The 21585-nt window shown below is 42.0% G+C and overlaps 1 protein-coding gene across 5 annotated transcripts in view; it reads left to right on the forward strand.

Moving 5' to 3' along the window:
• NCAPG2 (non-SMC condensin II complex subunit G2) overlaps window positions 1-21585 on the forward strand; it is a 180663-nt gene that overhangs the window by 110926 nt on the left and 48152 nt on the right. For 4 of the 5 annotated variants that reach the window (XM_033931595.1, XM_033931598.1, XM_033931593.1 and 1 more), the window contains 3 exons: window positions 966-1119; window positions 9024-9197; window positions 18772-18888. In XM_033931595.1, the coding sequence (XP_033787486.1) occupies window positions 966-1119; window positions 9024-9197; window positions 18772-18888 (445 nt within the window). The remainder of the gene's footprint in view (window positions 1-965; window positions 1120-9023; window positions 9198-18771; window positions 18889-21585) is intronic. The other variant, XM_033931597.1, reaches the window with a different exon arrangement.

A 21585-nucleotide genomic window follows, 5' to 3' on the forward strand; every position in this document is an offset into this window, starting at 1 on the left:
TCCTTCTAAGGGCATGATTTCCAGATGGATCCGTGAAGCCATTTCATCAGCCTACATTCTTTCTGGGAAACAGTCCTTTGTTTCCATCAAGGTGCATTCTTCTAGATTTATTTATTCCATTTTCTATAACATTCTCCCAAGGGAGCTCAGAACAGTTTACATTAATTTATTCAGGTGCTCAAGCATTGTGTGTTTTTTGTGGATCGAGGCTAGCACTGTCTCCCCTGAGGAGATTTGTACGGCATCAACATGGTTCAGTTTTACAGAGTGGATGTGGCAGCAAGACAGGACTCTGTCTTTGGGTCCTCAGTCTTGAAAGTCAGCGCAGTAAGCCCGCCCTAGCTTTTTGGAGACTGTTTTTGTACATCCAACCTGTCTAGAAAGTTTCACCTATTGCACTTGAAAAAGATATTATGTACTTACCTGGTAAGCTCTTTTCCAGTAAATAGGCGAGACATTCTAGACTCCTGCCATGTTCTTTCTACGCCTGACTTCTGTTTCAGTTTGTTTCATGCGTCTCCAAGTTGTAACTTGGATGCCAGTCAGCCCTTGGGAGTGGGGGAGTATACTGTATATATGTTCCTCTTTTCTGCAGGAGTAGTTCCTGTGTTCCCTTGAGGTTTTTGACAGCTGTTTGCAGCTGATATTCTCCTTTGAGCAGAACAATTATTTCTGACCTTGATTGTTCTGGGTATGTCTACTTCATGTTGGTTTGGTGGCTCTTGGTGCTTTGTAAGTGGAGCTAAGGAGCTCGGTGAAGTACAGAGGAGACACAGAGAAAAATCCAAACTGGATTCCTTCTGCAGATGGCACGTGGCCATAGGGACACTACCCACTTGTCTAGAATCTACGTCAATGATATATTGGATGCTAATCTTATTAATTGGTCCTCTGAGAAAAATTACTGATTTCAATAAAATAAGGCACCAAATCTGATTTCTTCCATGTAAAATTTTTGTTTTCAGTTGTGGTGTGCTCTCTAAGTTGAGAAATCTGGAGAAAAGTGATTATGAAGACAAGTACTCAACACTGATAGATTGTTTATGTCGCTGGGGACAAGTTGGACATATACTAGAGCTGATAACAGATTGGCTTACTGAAGGACTGCCACAAAAAAAGGTATGACCCTGAAGAAATCTTGTTTCTTTAGCACTCTCCAGACCAGTAGAGGTTAATCTTTACGAATGGGTATATATCCAATCATGACCAGCAGGTGGAGACTGAAAACAAAACTGTGGGACAGTATATAATATACTCCCTTCTCTATTTACATCAGTCTTCTTTCAGTCTCCAGCAGGTGTTGAGTGATCTGTACCCATCTCCCTTGGTAGGGCTGTTGGAATTTGTTTAGGGGGTTTATAGTCCCTGTTTTTGGCCGGACGGAGCTTGGGCGGGCCCTGTTTGGGGGTCCGTCCGACCTCGGGGGTGTCAAACCCGGCGGGTCTCGAGCGGGGTCCCTCCCCCCACTTCCTCCACCTCCCCACATTTTTTTAGAGGAGCCTCAGCAGTAAGCCTTGCCCCCTAAATCAAGCAAGGCATATTGCTTCGAGAGCCTGTGGAGTCTGTTCTGTAAAAAAAAAAAAAAAAAAAATCCTGAGGTAGTGCTGGTCTGGAGGGTTGTTTCCCTTTAAGAAAACTGTATTTTACTGTATTTTTTCATCTAACCGGCACTTTTTTCTAGCTAGGTCGCGTATGGAGCAATTGTGCCCTTCTCCGGGGGAGTGGGACACAATTAGGTCCAGCCGCGAGGCACTCGCGGCCGGCCTGAACTCGGCGGTTTGGGTCGGTGAGGTGGTGGAGCTCCGTCGGCAGCGGCTGCAGGCGCCCAGAGCTCCCCGCCGATGGTGCCTCGCGAGTCGGCTGGGAGCAGTGGGGAAGCCTGGTCTTCCCCAACCGCCCACGGAGGGATTCGCCGAAGGATTCCCTCTCAGCTGATTTTTTGACAGCTGATGCCGACTTGCCTGTTTTAGCGGCTGGGACTGTTCAGCCTTCTCAGCCGCTACAGGCCATGGAGGGAGCATTTTTGGCGGGAACTTCGCCATTTTCTCTGTCTGGCCCCTCCATTTTGTCTGCAGCCTCAGGTGACCTTCCCCCTGTATTGCAAACACAGGGGCAGGTTTCAGCAGGGACCCCTGCTGGGGCAGGGAGTTTTTGTCCCCAATTTAATTTCTTTCTTTGTGCAGACAATTGGGGGTCCCACGTGCACCTGGGGGGTTTCGGGTGTGGTTTTCCCTCCGCGCCCCCTATGGTTTGCCTCCCTCTTTTCGTTTGGCGTCCCCTCTTCCTCCTCCCTCATCCAAGCGCCCGCGGGGGGGCTTGGATTGCGAATTGGTGGTCGGAGGAGCGTGTTGGCATGGTTGAGGACCTGGCTGCTTTGGCGGGCTTCCAGGATCCTCTAGAGGGGACGCCCGCTGGCAGCGGGGCGGCGGTTTTCCCGTCTTCCAGAGCAGATGCGTCCGTGGTGCGCTTTTTATTCAGAGGGATGAGCTTTTAGACCTGATGTAGCAGGTCTCCTTGGTGCTGCATTTTTGAAGTTGCGCCACCGGAGACCCCGCGTATGGGGGCCCCTCTGCTTCAGGGGGTCTGTCCTGTTTCCCGCTCTTTTCCTGTGCATCAGGATTTTCGGGATTTTGTGTTGGCGCAGTGGCCTTCGGGCGCCGTTTCGTTTGGTGTGCGCCTTGGCTCATGGGTATCCCATCCCGGAGGGGGATAGGGCTACCTTAATTACGCCAATGGGGGACGCGGTTGTCTCGGCACTTCCTAAGCGGCATACCGTGCCTGTTATGGACGGATCTGCTCTTAGGGTCTCTGAGGAGCGTACGTTAGAGACACTTCTTAAGTATAATTTTGATGTCTCTGCCTTGGGGGTCCCGGCAGCTATTTGTGTGGGGCTGGTGGCTCGCACCGTGTTTCGGTGGTCTGAGCATGTCCTGGATCGTGAGTCTGATGACTGGTCCTTAGTGGATCTGGAGGTGGTGAAGTTTGAGATGACTGCCTCATTCCTCTCGGTTGTTCTTTGTGACTTGGTGTTGCTAAGTCTGGGTCTTTTGGTGGCCGCACGCTGTACCTTGTGGCTTTGCGCTTGGTCGGCGGTTGCCGCGTCCAAAACTGAACTTCCCAAAATTTCCCTTTCGGGGGTTGTTTTTTGTTTAGAGAGGACTTAGATCCGGTGGTTCAGACTCTGACGGACCCGGAGGTGCCCCGTCTGCCTGAGGACCGTGCCCGCCCGGCTTCTCGGGTTGGCATTGCCCGGGGGCGTCTGAGGGAATTTCGCAAGTTTCGCCTGGTGCATGGGACTGCTTCTTTCCAGGCTTCCGTTTTTTCCCTGGGGTCGGTTGGCTTAGCGCATGCAGTCATTTTCAGGGGGCCCGTCGGGGGGCTGGGAGTTTCCCCACCGGTTCCCCTGCTGCCCGTCCTGCGCGATGTCTCTTTGCCGGCGCCCCCTTTGGTTCCCGGGGGTGCCCGGCTTCGCAACTTGTTTCCAAAGTGGGCCAAGATCACGTCCGATCAGTGGGTCCTGGTGGTGGTGCGGGACGGTTATGTACTTGAATTTTATCCGCTTTCTGCCGGATCATATCTAGCCTTTCCATGTCAGGTGGCATGGGAGACGCTAGCCTTTCGCCAGACCCTTCAGCGCTTGCTAGATCTCTAAGCAGTTGTTCAGTGTCCCCTCAGGAGTGCGGTATCGGCTGGTACGCCATTTCCTTTATGGGGCCCTAAAGGGAGGGGACCTTTCGGCCCATCCTTGGTTTAATTTGAGGTCAACAGGACTCTCAGAATTCCCTTTTATTCGCATGGACACACTGCAGTCTGTCCTTCTGGCGGTTCAGCCGGGGGAGTTCCTGACTTCTCTCGCTCTGGCGGAGGCCTACTTGCCTGTTTCCATTCGGGCCGCTCCTCAGCTCTTTCTTTGCTTGGCGATATTGGGTCTGCACTTTCAGTTCTGGGTGCTTCCCTTGGGCCTGGCCACGACTCCCCGGACGTTCGCCAAGTTGATGGTGGTCGTCACGGTGGCATTGCAGTCAGAGGGCATTCTGGTGCACCCCTTCTGGGATGACTGGTTGTTTCGGGCGAAGTCGTTGCAGGAGAGCGCCCGAGTTACGGCTCGGGTGGTTGAGTTTCTCCGGTCGCTGGGCTGGGTGGTCAACCTTTCCAAGAGTCGGTTGGTCCCCGCTCAGTATCTGGAGACATGTCCACATGTCTCTTCAGTATGCTCGGCTCCGTAGATGGTCACCCCAGTGGCTAAGTTTGGAGGTCCCTGTCCCTCTGTGAGGCTTGACGCGCTGCAGTCTTCTTTGGTGGCTCCAGACCTCTCATCTGGTCCAGAGGATGAGTCTGGACCTATCGCAGTGGATGGTGCTTCTCTCGGATGCCAATCTCCTCGGTTGGGGGGGGCTCAGTGTCTAGGGGCACCTGGTCTATGGAGGAGGCATCCTGGTCAATCAACATGTTGGAGACCAGAGCCGTCCTTCTGGCGCTATTAGCCTTCTACTCCCGCTTGAGGGGCAAGTCGGTCAGAGTCCGGTCTGACAATGCCACGGCGGTGGCTTATGTCAATCGTTGAGGCACCAAGAGCGCTCAGGTGGCGGAGGAGGCGGCTCGGCTCATGCTTTGGGGCGGAGTCACGCCTTCTGGACCTCTCGGCCTCTCACATGGCCGGGGTAGAGGTTGTTCAGGCGAACTTCCTCAGTCACATCTTAGATCACAGAGAGTGGTGTCTCAGCCCTGTGGCTCTTCAGTTGATAATGCCGGCTTGGGGTCAGTCCCTGATGGACCTGTCGGCCTCGAGTGGCAAGGCCAAGGTGTTCCGCTTCTTCAGTCGTCGCAGGGATGGACTGGCCGAGGGTCTGGATGCTCTGGTTCAACCATGGCCAACAGAGGGGCTGTTGTGCAGGTTCCCTCCGTGGCCATTAATGGGCAGAGTTCTTGTCCGCATTGTTCGCCATCCGGGTCTGGGGGTTCTGGTGGCTCCAGATTGGCCTCGACATCCGTGATACGCAGATCTGGTGACACTCTGGTGGTGGATCCTCTTCCTCTGCCTCCCTTGGACGACCTTCTGACGCAGGGTCCCATTCCCATGTTTGACCCGTCTCCCTTCTGTCTTACGGCTTGGCTTTTGAAAGGGATCGCCTTGGTAAGAAGGGGTATTCAGATAGGGTGATTTCTACACTCTTGGGGTCCTGGAGGCTTTCTACCTCTCAGGCTTCTGTGTGGATTTGGCACTTCTTTGAGGGGTGGTGCCAGGTGCGGGGAGTGGTCTCTCTTCGCGTTTCTGTGCCTAACTTCTTAGAGTTCTTGCAAGAGGGCATGGATAGAGGCCTGGCTTCTGCTTCTCTCCGGGTTCAGCTTGTGGCCTTGTCAGCCTTTCGGGGGTTTGTGACGGGTCAGCGTTTGACAGCCATTCCTGATGTGATTCGCTTTTTGCGGGCGGCCAAGGTGCTCAGGCCTCCCGTGCGGTCCTCTATTCCCTCTTGGAATCTCAGTCTGTTTCTCTCTATTCTGATGCACCCGCCCTTCGAACCGTTGGGCGGCTGCTCTTTGAAGGACCTTCCTCTGAAGACGGTCTTTTTGGTGGACATTTCTTCCGCTAGGCGTGTTTCTGAGCTACATGCTTTCTCTTGTAGGGCTCCCTTCTTGGAGTTTTCTAGGGAGCAGGTTGTCTTGAGGCCTGTTCCTTCCTTTTCTGTCAATAGTAGTTTTTCCTTTTCATGTCAATCAATCTGTGGTCCTCCCGGTCTTGGGTAGTTGGGAGGGCTCTTCTGAGCAAAGTCAGCTGAGCATGTTGGATGTTGGTCGGGTCCTTCGCTCTTATGTGCACCGGACCCAGGAGATCAGGAAATAAAATCATCTCTTTGTCCTTCTGACTGGTCCTCTTAGGGGGGCTGGCGCTTCTAGGGCTACTATTGCATGCTAGATCAAGGAGACATTTGCTTCCGCTTCTCTTCTGGGGCAGCAGCCAGTTCCGGAGTTTCTCAAAGCTCATTCTACTCGGGGTCAGGCGGCTTCTTGGGCTGAGTCGTCGCTCGTGCCTCCAGTGGACATTTGTACGGCTGCGGTTTGGTCTTCCTTGTATTCCTTTGTCAGACTTTTTCGGGTAGATGTTCTGGCGCGTCAGGACGCGGTGTTCGGTGTGTGTGTTCTGGTGTCGGCCCTTCGGGGGTCCCGCCCGTGTGAGGGACTGCTTTGGTACGTCCCATTCGTAAAGATTAACCTCTACTGGTCTGGAGAGTGCTAAAGAAGGAGAAATTAGGTTCTTACCTGCTAATTTACTTTCTTTTAGCTTCTCCAGACCAGTAGAGGTCCCCACCCTGTCTATTGTTGTTGTTGTGCTTGGGGCTGTTTCGCGGGCAGTTTTTGTTTTTTGCTGCGGGTTCTAGTATTTTTCTAGGGCCGGGGAGAATTAAAGAACAGCGGCTGTGGCTCGGCTGGCTTAGCTGGCGAGCTGTGGGGACATTTTCCTTCTGGTATTTCTCCTCTGCATTTTCCAACAGCATTTGGGTATGTTATTTGTTACTCCTGTTCGGAGTATTGTTTTCTTTCTGTTTTCCAGTTCTTAGTTCTGCTTGGCTATTCGGCAGACTGATGTAAATAGAGAAGGGAGTATATTATATACTGTCCCACAGTTTTGTTTTCAGTCTCCACCTGCTGGTCATGATTGTATATATACCCATTCGTAAAGATTAACCTCTACTGGTCTGGAGAAGCTAAAAGAAAGTAAATTAGCAGGTAAGAACCTAATTTCTCCTTATCATTTATATTCTTTTTTTTTCTTCAAAGAGGTCAAGGCAGATGACAAAAATATGCAATCAGTAACAACTATAGAAAAATAGACAAATATAGAGCAAAACATAGACAGCAGATATAAATTCACAAAAATGACAAATTTTTATTACTAAATTGAAAATAAAATTATTTTTCCTTCCTTTGGTTATTTCATGAGTCTCTTGTTGCATTTCCTTCTGACTGTGCATCCAATATTTCTTTCTTTCTGCCTCCTGCATGCTTCCTCTCCTCCGGGTCAGCTACGCAACGTGTTAGTCGCTGCCCGCATCCCTTCACAGAGTGCTGCTGGGGGAGGAGGGAGCCAACGAAGTAACAGGGTCAGCATTGAGGTTGGTGTATCGGACTGGCAGGGAGGGAGGGAGGGATCCCTGCGAGCAGGCAGGGAGGAATCCCCACTGGCTGCCAGGCTGCATACCCCCAACAAGCAGCTTGCCTACCCCCCAAGGATACATGTACTACATGTTGAGAAACACTGCTTTAAAACACCCAGAAAAAACCTATTGCATTAGAACAGGGGTAGTCAATTCCAGTCCTCAAGAACCACAGGCAGGTTTTCAGGATATCCACAATAAATATGCATGAGATAGATTTGCATCTCAAGGAGGCAGAGCATGCAAACCTGACCTGCCTGTGGCTCTTGAGGACCAGAACTGCCTACCCCAGCACTAGAAGGTCAAAAAACAGAAAGGACCCTCTTGGTAGTGACATACAATCCAGAACTGGGGAAAAAAAAAAATTAACGTATATACTCGAAAATAAAATAGGATTTTTGGGCCCAAAAATAGGGGTCCCAGTTTATATTTGAGCCAGTACACCCCCTTCCAAAATTATTGCAGGCCGCCGCAAGGCTCTGCACCCTGCCGCCCTCCCTGTCCTAACCTCATACCTCTACTGCCGATCCCTGGTGGAGGTGGAGGTGCAGTGAGCAGGAGCAAACTTTCCAAGATCCTGCCCCGCTGTTAGGCTCCAGTGAGTGTCTTCGGCCGCTGAGAACCACGATCAGGCACGCGATTAGGCACTGCTGCTCAGTGCTGAGAGGCTTCCTTAATGTCTCCTGTGAATTCTTGCGAAAATTTGTGGGAGCCATTAAGATAGGCCATATGGTCTTTATTTGACTTCATTTTTCTATGTTTCCAGAACAGCTGCTTTTGCCACTGCACCTGTTAAGTTTTTTCTGTTTTTAGTTTGGCCTGAAGAGCTTTTTCAGTATTCTTTTTTTGTAATTGGCCAGGCTTCCTTAGAGGTTCTCTGTTGGACTTACTTGAAATATCTGTTGATTAAGACCATTTTTCTAGTTGCTGTATCTTTAGCTTGGAGCATTTTAGAGTTTCAGGCCCTTTTCCTGTAGAGATCCCTAGCTGTGGGTGTTTTTTTTTTAATTTTAATGGTCTTGGTTGCTATTCATATAGTTCCTTCTTTTCTGCCAAAAGTGGTATCTTTTTCATATCAAGTGATTTCTCTCTTCCAACTTCTAAAGGAGGATTAGATATCATTGCTGCTCTGCAAACATCCTGTTTATGCAAAATTTGTTATCTGAAAGTCACTAATTCATTTCACAAATCCACTCATCTTGTACTTGTTTAGTGGCCTGTGTAAGGGACAATCAGCCTCTTGATGTTTTGGATCAAGGTGGCAGTTGAAATGGTATACATTCTTAAGCAGAAAGAAGTCCCAGATGGCATCCATTCTAATTGGACAAGAGCTCAGGCAGCTTCTTGGGTGGAAGGCAGAAGAGTATCTCCAGATATTTGTAGTCTGGCAACTTAGTCATCGCCACATTAGATTGATGTTTGGGCCAGAGAGAACAGTAATTTTGGCAGGGCCATTTTTGAGGGAACGTTTTCTTCCACCCAGAGGGATTAAACTTTGGTGTATCCCACTAGTCCAGACTAATCTAGCAGGATGATGAAGATGAATCTTACTTATACTTGATAATTTCCTTTTTAAAAAAAAAAAAAATTCTGCTAGACCAGTACTGAACATACCTTGTTTTTCTCTACCTGTCTGTTGGTAAGGGGATATAAATTAATAGGCTGGTTAGCAGGATTCAAAAGGAAACTATCAGGTAAGAACAAATTTCACTTCTTTCGTTGTATCTGACAAAAATGCATAGTGCATCTATCTGTTGGGGTTTTTTTAAAAATAATTTTTATTAGCTATCTGTTGATATACTGAATTAGATTGTACTGAAAAAATAGTAAATTTTGCAGTTTCACAATGTCATTGACTTTGTTTTTTAGAATAAAAAAAACTCTATGCGCCAAGTGCGAATCCAAGATACAGTAGAAGCAAATCCTGAGTTAGCACTCCAGTATACAGAGTACATTTTGGCCTACCCCATGAATCGTGATTGCTTGCTGTCTGTGTCACAGAAAAGGTTGAACCAGCTTCTGAAAGCACTTGGAGCTGTGAAGGTAAACAATGTTCTGAACAGTAATATCTGATTTGAATAAATTATAGTTAGAAGACACCTGCCACATCCCAGTATCCCACCAGTATGTGGGCTTTGTATATAGTCAGTGCAAGGGCATTAGGCACTCTAGGTGGATTTTTCTTTATGCCTTCCTCCTCAATTAAGTTCTGGCTCCTAAGTTTCACCTGCCCCTGAGATTTTAATAATATAACTTGAAAAATCATGATGAATCCCTTGCTATCTCCTGCAGGTAAAAGTATGCTCTGATTGCTTTGTGTTAAAGTGGTTGTCAGGACCCTACTACTCAGCTGCTGCATTAGATGACTACCTTGTTTGCTTAATATTTAAAGAGGTAAAGTGTTACGGATTTACTTAGGTCCAGTTCTGGACCTGGCACAAAAAGATATTTCTAAATGATCTGGAAATGAAAAAAATAAGTGAGATGATCAGATTTGCAGATAACACAAATTGCTAAATTGCTTGTGGACTGAGAAATTGCAATAGGATCTTACGAGACTGGAAGACTGAGAATCCAAATGACAGGTTAAATTTAATGAAGACAAGTTCAAAGTGATGCACATTGGGAAGAGCAACTAAAATTATAGCTTCTTTAGGAGTCAACACCCAAGAATAAAATCTAGGTATCATTGTGGACAATACACTGTTACAGATTAACACCATGTTTACCCCTTCTAATATTACATGATGGTGCATCTTGGCTGATGACTTTTGTTCTGCCAATGTAAACATATTAAAGAACCGTGAAATGTTTCCATTTCATTGGACTTAAATTTGATTTGCTTTATATTTTTTGTCTGTTTTCTAATTGTAAAAAAATATTATGCAGAGTGATATTAGTCTCGCTCTTCTTTATTTCTGCGGTTTTATTCATATTGTAAGCAAAAACAGAGGGAATAAACAACACAACATAGCACAGTCCAACACAATGTCATCAGCCCAAAGGGGGAATGAAGAAACAAATTTATTGGATCAACTTGGATGACCCGACACGGTCTATGTTTTGGTTGACATAAAAATAATACATATGTAAATAAAAGTACAGACAAAAGGGGCAGGAGTTTGGGGCAGGCGGGAGAGTTGGGGCAGCAGGAGATCGGGGCAGGCGGGAGAGTTAGGGCAGCAAGAGATTTGGGCAGGCGGGAAAGTCGAGGCTGCAGGAATTCGGGGCAGGAGATCAGGGCTGAAAGCAGGAGTTCAGGGCAGAGAGCAGAAAAACAGGGCAGAGAGCGGGGCGGCAGATGTTTCTTAAATGAAATCAATCTGCATGCAGTTGATTAAAAAAAAAAAAAAAATCCTATATAAGCAAAAAGCTAGAAACAAAAATGTTCATAATAAAAGTAAAACGGAAACAAAATAGTAGAAACTTCTTCCAATAAAAACTTACCTCCTCTTCTACTAAACCGCGCTAGCCGCACTTCTCCCGACATTCATAGAGTTCTTATGATCGTCGGGAGAAGCACGGGTCATTCAGCATGGCTCCCCGCACTAAAACCGCTAGCGCAATTTAGTAAAAGAGGCCCTTAGTAAAGATCTGCCAAAAACTGGCTTAAAAAAGTTATATCTTAAATGTGCCAGAGAAAATGTATGGATGGAATAACTGTACTAATAAGTTACAAGAAAACTGTAAAATCAATGTTATCATTAAAAGCTGCAGGTAATTTGGACTCTTGCTTTAAGAAGAACAGAAGTTAATTTATATCTCCTCCTCTCCATAGGTTCTTAAATACTTACCCCCCCCTCTTTTACAAAACTGCAATAGCAGTTTCTAGCGCTGCTCCCGATGTTCATAGGAACTCAATGAGTGTCGGGAGCTGTGCGGGCCATTCAGCACGGCTCCCGGCGCTAAAAACTGCTATTGCAGTTTCGTAAAAGGAGGCCTTAGTCTTTGAAATTGTGTCCTGCAGATAGACAATTTTCAACCAAAAGCACAGGTTGCAAAACTTCATAACTGTCTCTTAGAAATTAAAACCAGGATGTCTACAAACAAACTGCAACTGAATGCCTCAAAAACTGAACTCCTTTGGATCCACAAAGAACACCACCACATGGTGCTAAAACAGTGCCTAAGCATCTGCTCAGCTCTAGGGGCGTTGAACCCTAGAGGAAATCTTAACCCTGTCCCCCATTTGCCCCCACCCCAGTAGTGCATCATCCAAGTAATAGAAAAGAAAGTCAATAAATCATAATCAGAGTGTTCAATATTAAATTTCAGCCCCCGTGGGCTTAGTGAATTCAAATAAACCTCCCAGATAAATAAAAAGTGTTTTCTCTTTTTAGGATAGCCCTCCATTGCTTATACTTCCCAAGAGACCAGTGTATAGACTTGGGGCAGGATTCACTAACCTTACTGATTGTGTCCCAACCAGTTTACGATCCCCGATTCACTAACCTTCCACCCGATCCGCACCCAATCCAATCCGCACAGCAAATGAGGAGGAGTGGCATGCAAATGTAGGAAGGCAGCGATTCACTAAACATTTTCAGGAACACCGAATGGGCTGACCGATCAAAAAAGAAGCGACTACTGAGGACCAGTCTCTCATGTCCTTTCCGCCTGAAATAACGTCTCCCTGGTGCAAAAACCCTGCTCTCTGTGAGCCTGTGTTTTTAACCCACAGGTTTAAAGCGGGGCTGCACTATGGCTGCAAAGCGTGTTGCTGTGATCAGGTTGCTGCCCTCGCCTGCTGGAGAAAGACGTCGTTATGTACCCGGGCTTTCTGTGTACCCCCACCCCTCCCTGCAGAGCTACCCCAGAGCTGCCCAGTATCACTACTACAAAGGTAGCCTACCTTCCTTGCTTGTGCGGAGAGCAAGCACATGTGCAGACCATCTACAGGCAAAGAAAATGGTCTGCACATGCATCTGGATTGCTCTGCAGCAATCCGTGCAGGCGTTGTGGAGTGTGCCTCCGATTACATTAATTTGCATGAGGAGGCGAAGTGAATCGGTCACCCGGGAAGACTCAGCCATGGATCAGACACTGATATGTGAGTTAGTGAATCTAGCCCTTGATTCTTCCAGTGCCAATAAGAGGGAGGGTCATTAGTAGTCCAACACTGTAAAATTCAGTTCGTGCTAGGAGACATACCTTACGACACAGCATGATTTCTTCCTTGGGCAATCCATGAAATGACCCAGGCACTTCCAACGCCAACTGTGACAGAATTCCTACTATATTGCCACTTGGCAGTCGATTTAAGTAATATACTGTCACTGACCAAAAATGTTGTATATGCCAGTATGCTCAAAAAGAATAAACAATAATATGAGATCTGACAATTAAGTTTGCGAACTTGCCTCTGTGTGCTTATGTAGGAGCATACAACTTGGGTAAGCTTTCATAACTTTTCTATATCAGTGTCTCACAGCTGTGTTCATGTTGACGTATGGCAGTGCCTTGCTGAGTGGCTTTCATTATTGCATGGATTTGTGTGTCGTCGCAATAATGTCAGAGCTTGAATTAGAGCAACAAATAAACATTAAATTTCTTGTTAAACTTGGCAAGAGTGGAAGTGAAAACAGGGATTGTTAATCCAAGTGTATGGGGATAATGCCATGAAGAAAATAGCAATGTACAAATGGATTAAACGTTTTTCTGAGAGCAGCGTCACTGATGATGAAAGTTCAGGTCAGCCAGTAACTCGCAGAACTAATGAAAACATTGCAAAATGTGTTGATTTGTGCATCAAAATTGTTGGCTGACTGAGAAGCATAGCAAACCCAAGTAAACATCAATGGAGAAACAGGAAAATCTTAACGGAAAATCTTGGCATGAAAAAGGTATGTGTAAAATTGGTCCCGAAGGAGCTCACTGATAAATAAAAGCAAAGGAGAGTTGAAGTTTGCCAAGACCTTTTGGAGAGGCAAGACAATGTTTTGGTGCCATGTTATCACTGGTGATAAAACATGGGTGTACCAATATGATCCTGAAACAAAGCGTCAGAGTGCATGAAAAAGTTAGATGAAAAGGACCTGAACTTTTTGCCAAAACTCATGGCTCTTGTATTGTGACAATGCACCAGCTCACATGACACTGTCTGTGAGGGAGTTTGTAGCTAGAAAACAAATAACTGTATTGAAACACCCTCCCTACTTACCTGATCTAGCCCCCAATTACTTTTTTCTTTACCTGAAGATAAAGGAAATATTGAACGGAAGACATTTTAATGACATTCAGGACATCAAGGGTAATACGACGACAACTCTGATGGGCATTCCAGAAAAAAGAGTTTCAAAATTGCTTTGAAGGGTGGACTATGTGCTGACATCAGTGCGTAGCTTCCCAAGGGGAGTACTTCAAAGATGGCCATAATGATATTCAGCAATGAAGTATGTAGCACTTTTTCTAGTATGAGTTCGCAAACTTAATTGTTGGACCTCGTATGACCTGAGCAGACCTTACAACATTTAAGACATAGTGGAGAATCCAAGACCACCCTCCCCCCAAATTTTATTTAATTGAGTTGTAGTAAAACATACTCTATGATGCACTTTAAAATAGCATTCCCACAGCACCGCAACCCCTATCAAGTGAGGAATGGTTCTAATAAACTTCCCAATTTCCCAGTGGCTCAAATCTAGATCAAAATTTAGTTTCCATCTCACCTATAAAAATTGCAAATCCTTTCACCACTCAAATTAGTTCAAAGCTATATGCGAAGTCAATACAGATGTGTTAAGATCCGCTATGCCGAGAAAAAAGACTAAGTTATAACTTCTAATAGGCACAAATTTCAGATCCTTTTATAAGACTTTATTCTACCTCTGAGAGAGGTTTATCAGATAAATTAATAATAGAGAGTTCTAAAGTCTGTTGTAAGGCAGTTTTATTCTCCTGTCTTCTTCCCATCCCCTTCCTCTGAATTCTGTCATCTGTTGTCCATATCTGTTTCCAATAAAATTGCTGCTACTTTTTCACCTTTAGGATGACAACATTCTTGTGTTGGATTATTATTGCAAGCCACTTTTAACACTCTGTGATTATGGTGGTATATTAAGCCTTTTAATAAACATAAATCTGGTCGAGTCACATTATTTAGAATTACCACCTCTGGCAGCACGAATGGCAGTCAAATGCTGGATGTTTGCTAGAAGTATCAGGAGTCATGCTGATAGGTACATGGTGGTGAATCCAATTGGCAAACATGTTGATCAAGGTGGTCCCAAATGTGCTTAATTGGGTTATGGTCTGGAGAATTCGGAGGTTAGGCAAGTAGCTGGAAATCATGGTCGTGCTCTGTGAACCACTCGCAAACAATTCTGATGGTATGACATGTCGCATTGTCCTGTTGAAAGATCCCATCGGCCATAGAGAAGACTGTAACATGTATGTGTGTTCTTGATCGATGGATGGAGAGATACCCATATTGGTTGAGAGTGCCTTTGTATCAAGGGACCCAGACCATAACACTGTTGCCACCAGCTTGAGTACGTCCAACAGTGGGTGTTGGGTGTTCTTGGTGGTTTCACGCCTAACATGCAAAGTCCATCCATTCGATGGAGCTCAAAATGTGACTCATCGAGAAGGCAATCCTATGCCAATTAGTGCAAGTCCAATGTCTGTACTCCTGTGCAAAATGCAGCTGTTTTTTGCGATGAACCCTCGTGAGCATGTTTGCAGTCTGGAGCCCAATTCGCAACAGGGTTTGGTACACAGTTATTTTGGACACACATCTGGAAACCCCCTGGTTTGTTTGGATGGTGATTTGCTCCACTGTAGTGTGTTGATCCTGTGCAGCCAACATTTACCTCACATCATTCTTTTTTTTTTTTTTTTTTCTTTTTTTTTTAAATCTTTATTCATTTTTTTATGTTACAACAAGTGTTACAGATAAACTCAATAGAAACTTAAATACACACTTGACTAACTCATATATTAATATCAAGTTTAACATTAATATAATAATCCCCTGTCCCACCCTCCTTCCCAACCAATAATACATAAATCAATTTTATTGTATATTCTTTAAATATTAATTTAGTATGTGATAATCAAAATTGAAAAACCCACCCCATTTCCCTCTTTACAATTATCTTATCATGGGAAAAATTCATAAGAGAAATCATGTTAACGGTCTTTAGATGTTTCCAGTGTTATTTATGGGAAAAATTATCCTTCATTACAAAAATCGGTTAATGGTCCCCATATTTTTTTAAATTTATTCATGTATCCTTTGTGTGTTGCAATAGCAAGTTCCATTTTATATATGTGGCATACCGAATTCCACCAGAACATATAGTTCAATCTATCATGTTGTTTCCAATTGAATGTAATTTGTTGTATTGCAATTCCAGTTAAAATAAATAAAAGTTTGTTATTACTGGATGAAATTTGGCTTTTTGCTCTCATAGTTGTTCCAAATAATATAGTATCATATGTCAAGGCTACCGGATTTTCTAACATTCTGTTAATTTGGGGCCAAATTGATTTCCAGAATGATAGGATAAATGGACAAAAGAATAAAAGATGATCTAATGTCCCAATTTCAATATGACAGTGCCAGCATCTATTAGATCTTGAACTATCTATTTTTTGTAAACGAGTAGGGGTCCAAAAAGCTCTATGAAGAAGAAAAAACCAAGTTTGTCTCATAGATGCTGACACCGTACATTTTAGCCTCCAAGACCAAAGTCGTGGCCATTGAGATGCACTAATTTGGTGTTTTATCTCAATGCTCCAAATGTCTCTAAGACCATTTTTTGGTTTTTTATTTATATATCCGGATATTAATTTATACCACTGTGCGGCTTTGTGACCTATTGAGTCCATCTGGAAACATAAGAATTCCAAACTGTGATATTTAGCGAGATCTTTCCATTCAGGGAACCCTTTCTGAATAGATTGCTTCAATTGCAACCATTTAAAATATTGTGTTTTATTGAGACCAAATTTTTGTTGCAATTGTGAAAACTCCAGCAATTTATCATTTTTAATTACATCATCCAAAGTGCGAATGCCTGCTATCATCCAATGTTTCCAGATGATTTTAAAACCGCCAACTTTGATCTTGGGGTTTAGCCATATAGTTTGGTTGGTTGATTTACTAATTGGAATTTGAGTAAGATTACTTATGTATTTTAGAGTTTTCCAGGTATCCATAAATATTTTATGATCTTTGTATAACCTTGGCATTTTGATACTAATTACATGATTAAGACGTAATGGAAACATAAGCCTCCATTCTAGCCAAAACCAGTCTGGAATATTATCTGTGGGTTCTGGGAGGATCCAATACATACCATGACGTAAGATATAGGCTTGATGATACCTATAAAAGTTGGGAAAATTTACCCCTCCCTCTTTAATTGGTCTTTGTAATGACGCTAGAGCAATTCTTGGTTTTTTATTAAGCCATATAAATTTTGTCAAAGTCCTATTTATTTTTGTATAAAAAGAATCTTGAAAAAAAACTGGAATCATCCCCATTTGGTAACATACTACCGGTAAAATCATCATTTTTACAGTTTGTACTCTTCCCCACCAAGATAAATGCAAAGGATTCCATTGCTCACACATTTCTATTATTTTTTGTAATAAGCATTTTTCATTAATTTTCATTGTTTCATCTACTGTTTTTGTTATCAAAATTCCAAGGTATTTAATATATTCTTCCTTCCAAACAAAAGGGAATGTTTTAAATAATCCTTTTGTACAATGTATATTTAGTGGAAGAATCTCTGATTTATTCCAATTAATTTTATATCCTGAAAAATTTCCAAATTTCTCAATCAATTCAAGTAGATGTGGAATGGTGGATTCTGGATTCTTCAGATATAGTAATAAATCATCTGCATAAGCAGATATCTTATATTCCTTATCTGAATGAGATATACCCTGTATCTCCTTAGCTTGTTGGATGGCTAATATTAAGGGTTCTAAAACAATATCAAACAGCAAAGGGGATAAGGGACATCCTTGTCTAACTCCTCTCTGTAGATTAAATTTTTCTGAAAACGTATTATTAATATATAGTCTAGCAGAGGGGGAGCTATACATTGTTTGTATCATTTGTATAAATCCAGGACCTATACCAAACCATTCCATTGCTTGATACATAAAAGGCCATTCTACTCTATCAAAGGCCTTTTCTGCATCTAATGAAATTGCAAAAGTAGGTTCATTCATTTTCTTTGTTAAATATAACATATGGAATGTTAATCTAGTATTGTGAGATGAATGTCTTTGAGCAACGAATCCTGTTTGATGCATTCCTATTATATGGGGAAGAGCTTTAGCTAATCTTAGCGCAAGTATTTTTGCTAATAATTTTCCATCTACATTTATTAAAGATATTGGTCTATAGTTTGAGACCAAAGTGGGATCTTTATTGGACTTTGGCAAAACAATAGTCAAAGATTCTGCTATAGTGCCTTTAATACAACCTTTATTGAGCTGATATTGATAAAGATTTAATAAATAGGGTAATAAAAAATTTTGAAATGTTTTATAAAATTCCACTGTATATCCATCACCACCTGGAGCGGATCCAACTCTAAGGGACTTCAAAGCTGTTCCTAATTCTTTTAGTGATATTGGTTCTTCCAAACTTCGTTTTATATGTTCAGGAATTTTTGGACCCTCTAACATTTTTAAAAATTCAAAACCATCTTTTTCTTTATTTAGATAATTTTCGGAAGAATAAAGAGATTTATAAAATTTTAAGAATTGTTTTAAAATTGGTTCAATTTGTGTAAATGTATTTCCATTTTCATCTTTTATTGCTATTAATTTTGTTTTTCTTTTTTTCGCTTTAAGATAATTTGCCAATATTCTTCCTGATTTGTTTGAATTACCATAGTACAATGTTTGTTGAGAAAATAAATCTTTCCTAATCATCTTAGATGAGATCTCATTATATTTACCTTTTAATTTTAATAATTCTTGTTGAATAGAATATTCCCATTTTTCTATAAGTTTTGATTCTAAATTTTTAATCTCTTTTTCTAAGATTAAAAATTGTTTTTTAATTTGTTTTTTTTAGAAAAGCCGAATAAGAAATTATTTGTCCTCTAATTGATGCCTTAAAAGCATCCCATAAAATTTCTCTGTTAATATCATCATTATCATTTATTTGAAAAAATTCTTTCATTTTTGTTAGGAGATTTTCACAAAAGTTTTGGTCAACCAACAGTGTATTATCCATTTTCCAAATTGGTCTGTTATTATTTTGATCTGTAGTTTTAATTTTGATCCACACTCCACCATGGTCAGATAGAATAATTGGATCAATGGCTGCTTGTGTCACTTGATGTGCAAGATTGGCCTGGTAGCCAATGATCATGCCTTTTTCAGTTTCTCATAAATCACACTTTTTCCCCATGACAGCCACAGTTGCTATATTGGCAATTTGTTGACATTCCACCTTATATACCCACAAAGTCTGCACACGTTCATTGGCTTTGCATCCCTGACATCAGAGGTAGACGATGGTCATAATAATGTGACTCGACCCTATAACATTCAGAAAAACTTGAACACTATACATAAGTTTTGAAATGTGATCTGGACTTTTGACATGATGGTTAAGTTTGTATTTTATAATTATAATTTGCAGGTGGAGCTGGGATCATTTATGAAAGCATCTGATTCAAGACCTTACAACATTGATAAAACAATCGCTCTTAGAGCTTTCAGCCTCTACTGCAGACTGAGTATTCATTTTCAACACAAGGTATTAAACAGTAAAAGCAGAAGCTCCTTGTTCTAAGAAATATTAACTAAATACCATAATTCTTCCCATATTTAAACTTTGTTTCCAGACCTTTGACTCAGTGATTTAGAAAAAGAGAGGAAACTTAAATCAAATGATCCTCTCCTGAATCTCTGTCTCTGCGTTATTTTTTTTTTCTGCTGTTATATTTCTGCTGCATGAATTTTGTTATATATTTTTTACTGAAATTTAAATACATATAGAGCAGAATCTTAGAAAGGATTTACAACTCAGAATATGGACATCCATGTTTCATGCATTTTATAATAGAATCTGCTGGCATACCTGCTCTAAAATACAAGAAAATGGACATCAAGTTCTGGCTACATCCAGCATGAACCTCCATTTTATAAACCAAATGTCCAAACTAAAAATAGGATAAAAGGGGACATGGACATCTGAATGGCAGCAGAACAATTTCCATGTTATAAAATGGCCATACTGACATTTATGTGAATAAGTAGCATTATGGGTAGAGAAGTCTGCTGGGGAACCAGCATAGAAAACCAGAGGTTTTTGGTTCAAGTCCTAATGCTGCCTTTTGTAAAAAAAAAAAAAAAAAATTTAATGTGAGACCTTCAAGGACTAAAAATGCCTACTCTGATTTTCTTTTCTCCATTCAGTGAAGAACTATTCAATCAAAATAGCTTCCTGTAATCTGAACATGCTAAGTACAAAGTCTAAATACAGATGTCCATCTTTTTGAACTTCGACATCCTTCCCCTTTTGCAATCAGAGCAGGACATCCATCATATGGCCCCCCTTGTCCCACCCAAAATAGGCCCAGACTACTACCCTTGCCATATGAACATCCAGGAATTTTAGACGTTCATATTTTAGCTTTATAAAATCGTTATTTGGATGTTCATTTGTAATATGGTTGTCTACATGCTGGTTTTCAGACATCCAAAATGAATAGAACTTCTAAAATAAGCACTATAATCGAATGGTGTGCCATGTTCTATAGATGGTTAGTGACTTTTAGCGTTCTTTATAATAACTGGTTTATTAATATTTTGTTGTTGTTTAAATACTTATGATATCGGAAGGAAGGGTTTATCTCTGTAACAACAATATTGCCCCTTATTTAAGCCACTTACAAGGCACAGTATAAAGAGTGAAATGTGGATGCTCCATTTAGCACCTTCCCAGCTTGGACTGCAAAATGTCCAAGCTAAGTATTAATGTTCTATGGTTGAGGTTCCTTTTATAATAATTTATTGAAGCAATGTATTGAAATGAAAATCAAATCGCAGTTGAAATGAAGAATTTAATACACACAAAAGAACAAGAAAACAATTAATAATAAAAATTTCACTAATATGTTAGATATAAAATAAGGGTTTTTGACTGGTGATAGCTTGCAAATGGCTAGTCTACTAAGACAAGTTCTAATTCCAGACAGCTGAGAGCGCTTGAAGTCTTTTCCCTTAATCTAAAAATTAGACCCTACACATATTCATTAGTTCAGAAGGGGTAGTAGTGTTTGACTAAGTAATAGTAACTAAACCACATAAAACAATGGCAAAATGCCCTTTAAAGTTAGACTGACAATCCTGGACTAATTGCGCCACTTGTGTATGTTGGTTCTGTATTTGGTTTAAATATTTAGTATACTTCCTCACCTTGAAATTCTATTTTTTAAAAACCTGCAGTGGATCTGCAGATAAATTTCAGGCCATTCTGTATATAGAACAGCTGAATTTATGTATTGGAATAAGGGTTGTGATTTGAAATGGAGCAAGAGTAAGCAAAAGATGCTGGAAACAACTTACGGGTCTGGTTGCTGATGCACAAATAGCAGATATAACTTCTAGCTTTATAACAATGGTGATTAATTTAAAAACTTTATTCTTGTTTTGGATGTCCCAAATTGGCTTTTAGGCATCCATATTATATAGACATCCAAATCCCAATTTTACAGAGACAAGATATGGACATGTAATGCAGCATTATGTCCATATGGCAAGGGAGTATGGTCTTGATGTGTTTTGGGCAGGACTAGGGAATGGTCAATATATGGACATCCAACTCCGATTTCAGAATGGGAAAGGAAGTCTGTTTAAAAAGATAGACATTGGTTTTTGTACTGACTTGCACTTCCAAGTTACAGAAAGGTGCTCTGATTGAACAACTGCCAGTGGGAGGAATTAATGAACTGAAGAAAAATCACTCCTTTGATCGGGTGGAATGGACCTTCATGTATCGAGTAATGGAGTGATTTGGTATAGGTTCAGAATTTATATAAATGATCAAACATTGTATAGCTCCCTGGTTGCAGGATTATATATTAATAATAATTTTTCAGAATGTTTCAATCTGCAAAGGGGGGTTAAACAAGGTTGTCCCTTGTCTCCTTTACTTTTCGATATTGTATTAGAACCCTTGTTATTAGCTATTCAGCAAATGAAGGAGATACAGGGTATTCCTCGTTCTGACCGGGAATACAAGGTCTCTGCTTATGCAGATGACATATTGCTTCATTTGAGGAATCCTGAAACAACCATTCCATGCTTGCTTGAATTGATAGAGAAATTTGGGAAATTTTCAGGATATAAAATAAACTTGAGCAAATCAGAAGTTCTTCCACTCAATGTGCATTGTACCAAAGGTTTATTTGGAAGGAGGAGGGAATAAAATATTTAGGTATTTGAATAA

Source organism: Geotrypetes seraphini, chromosome 2 (genome assembly GCF_902459505.1).
Source record: "Geotrypetes seraphini chromosome 2, aGeoSer1.1, whole genome shotgun sequence".
Classification (NCBI taxonomy): domain Eukaryota; kingdom Metazoa; phylum Chordata; class Amphibia; order Gymnophiona; family Dermophiidae; genus Geotrypetes; species Geotrypetes seraphini.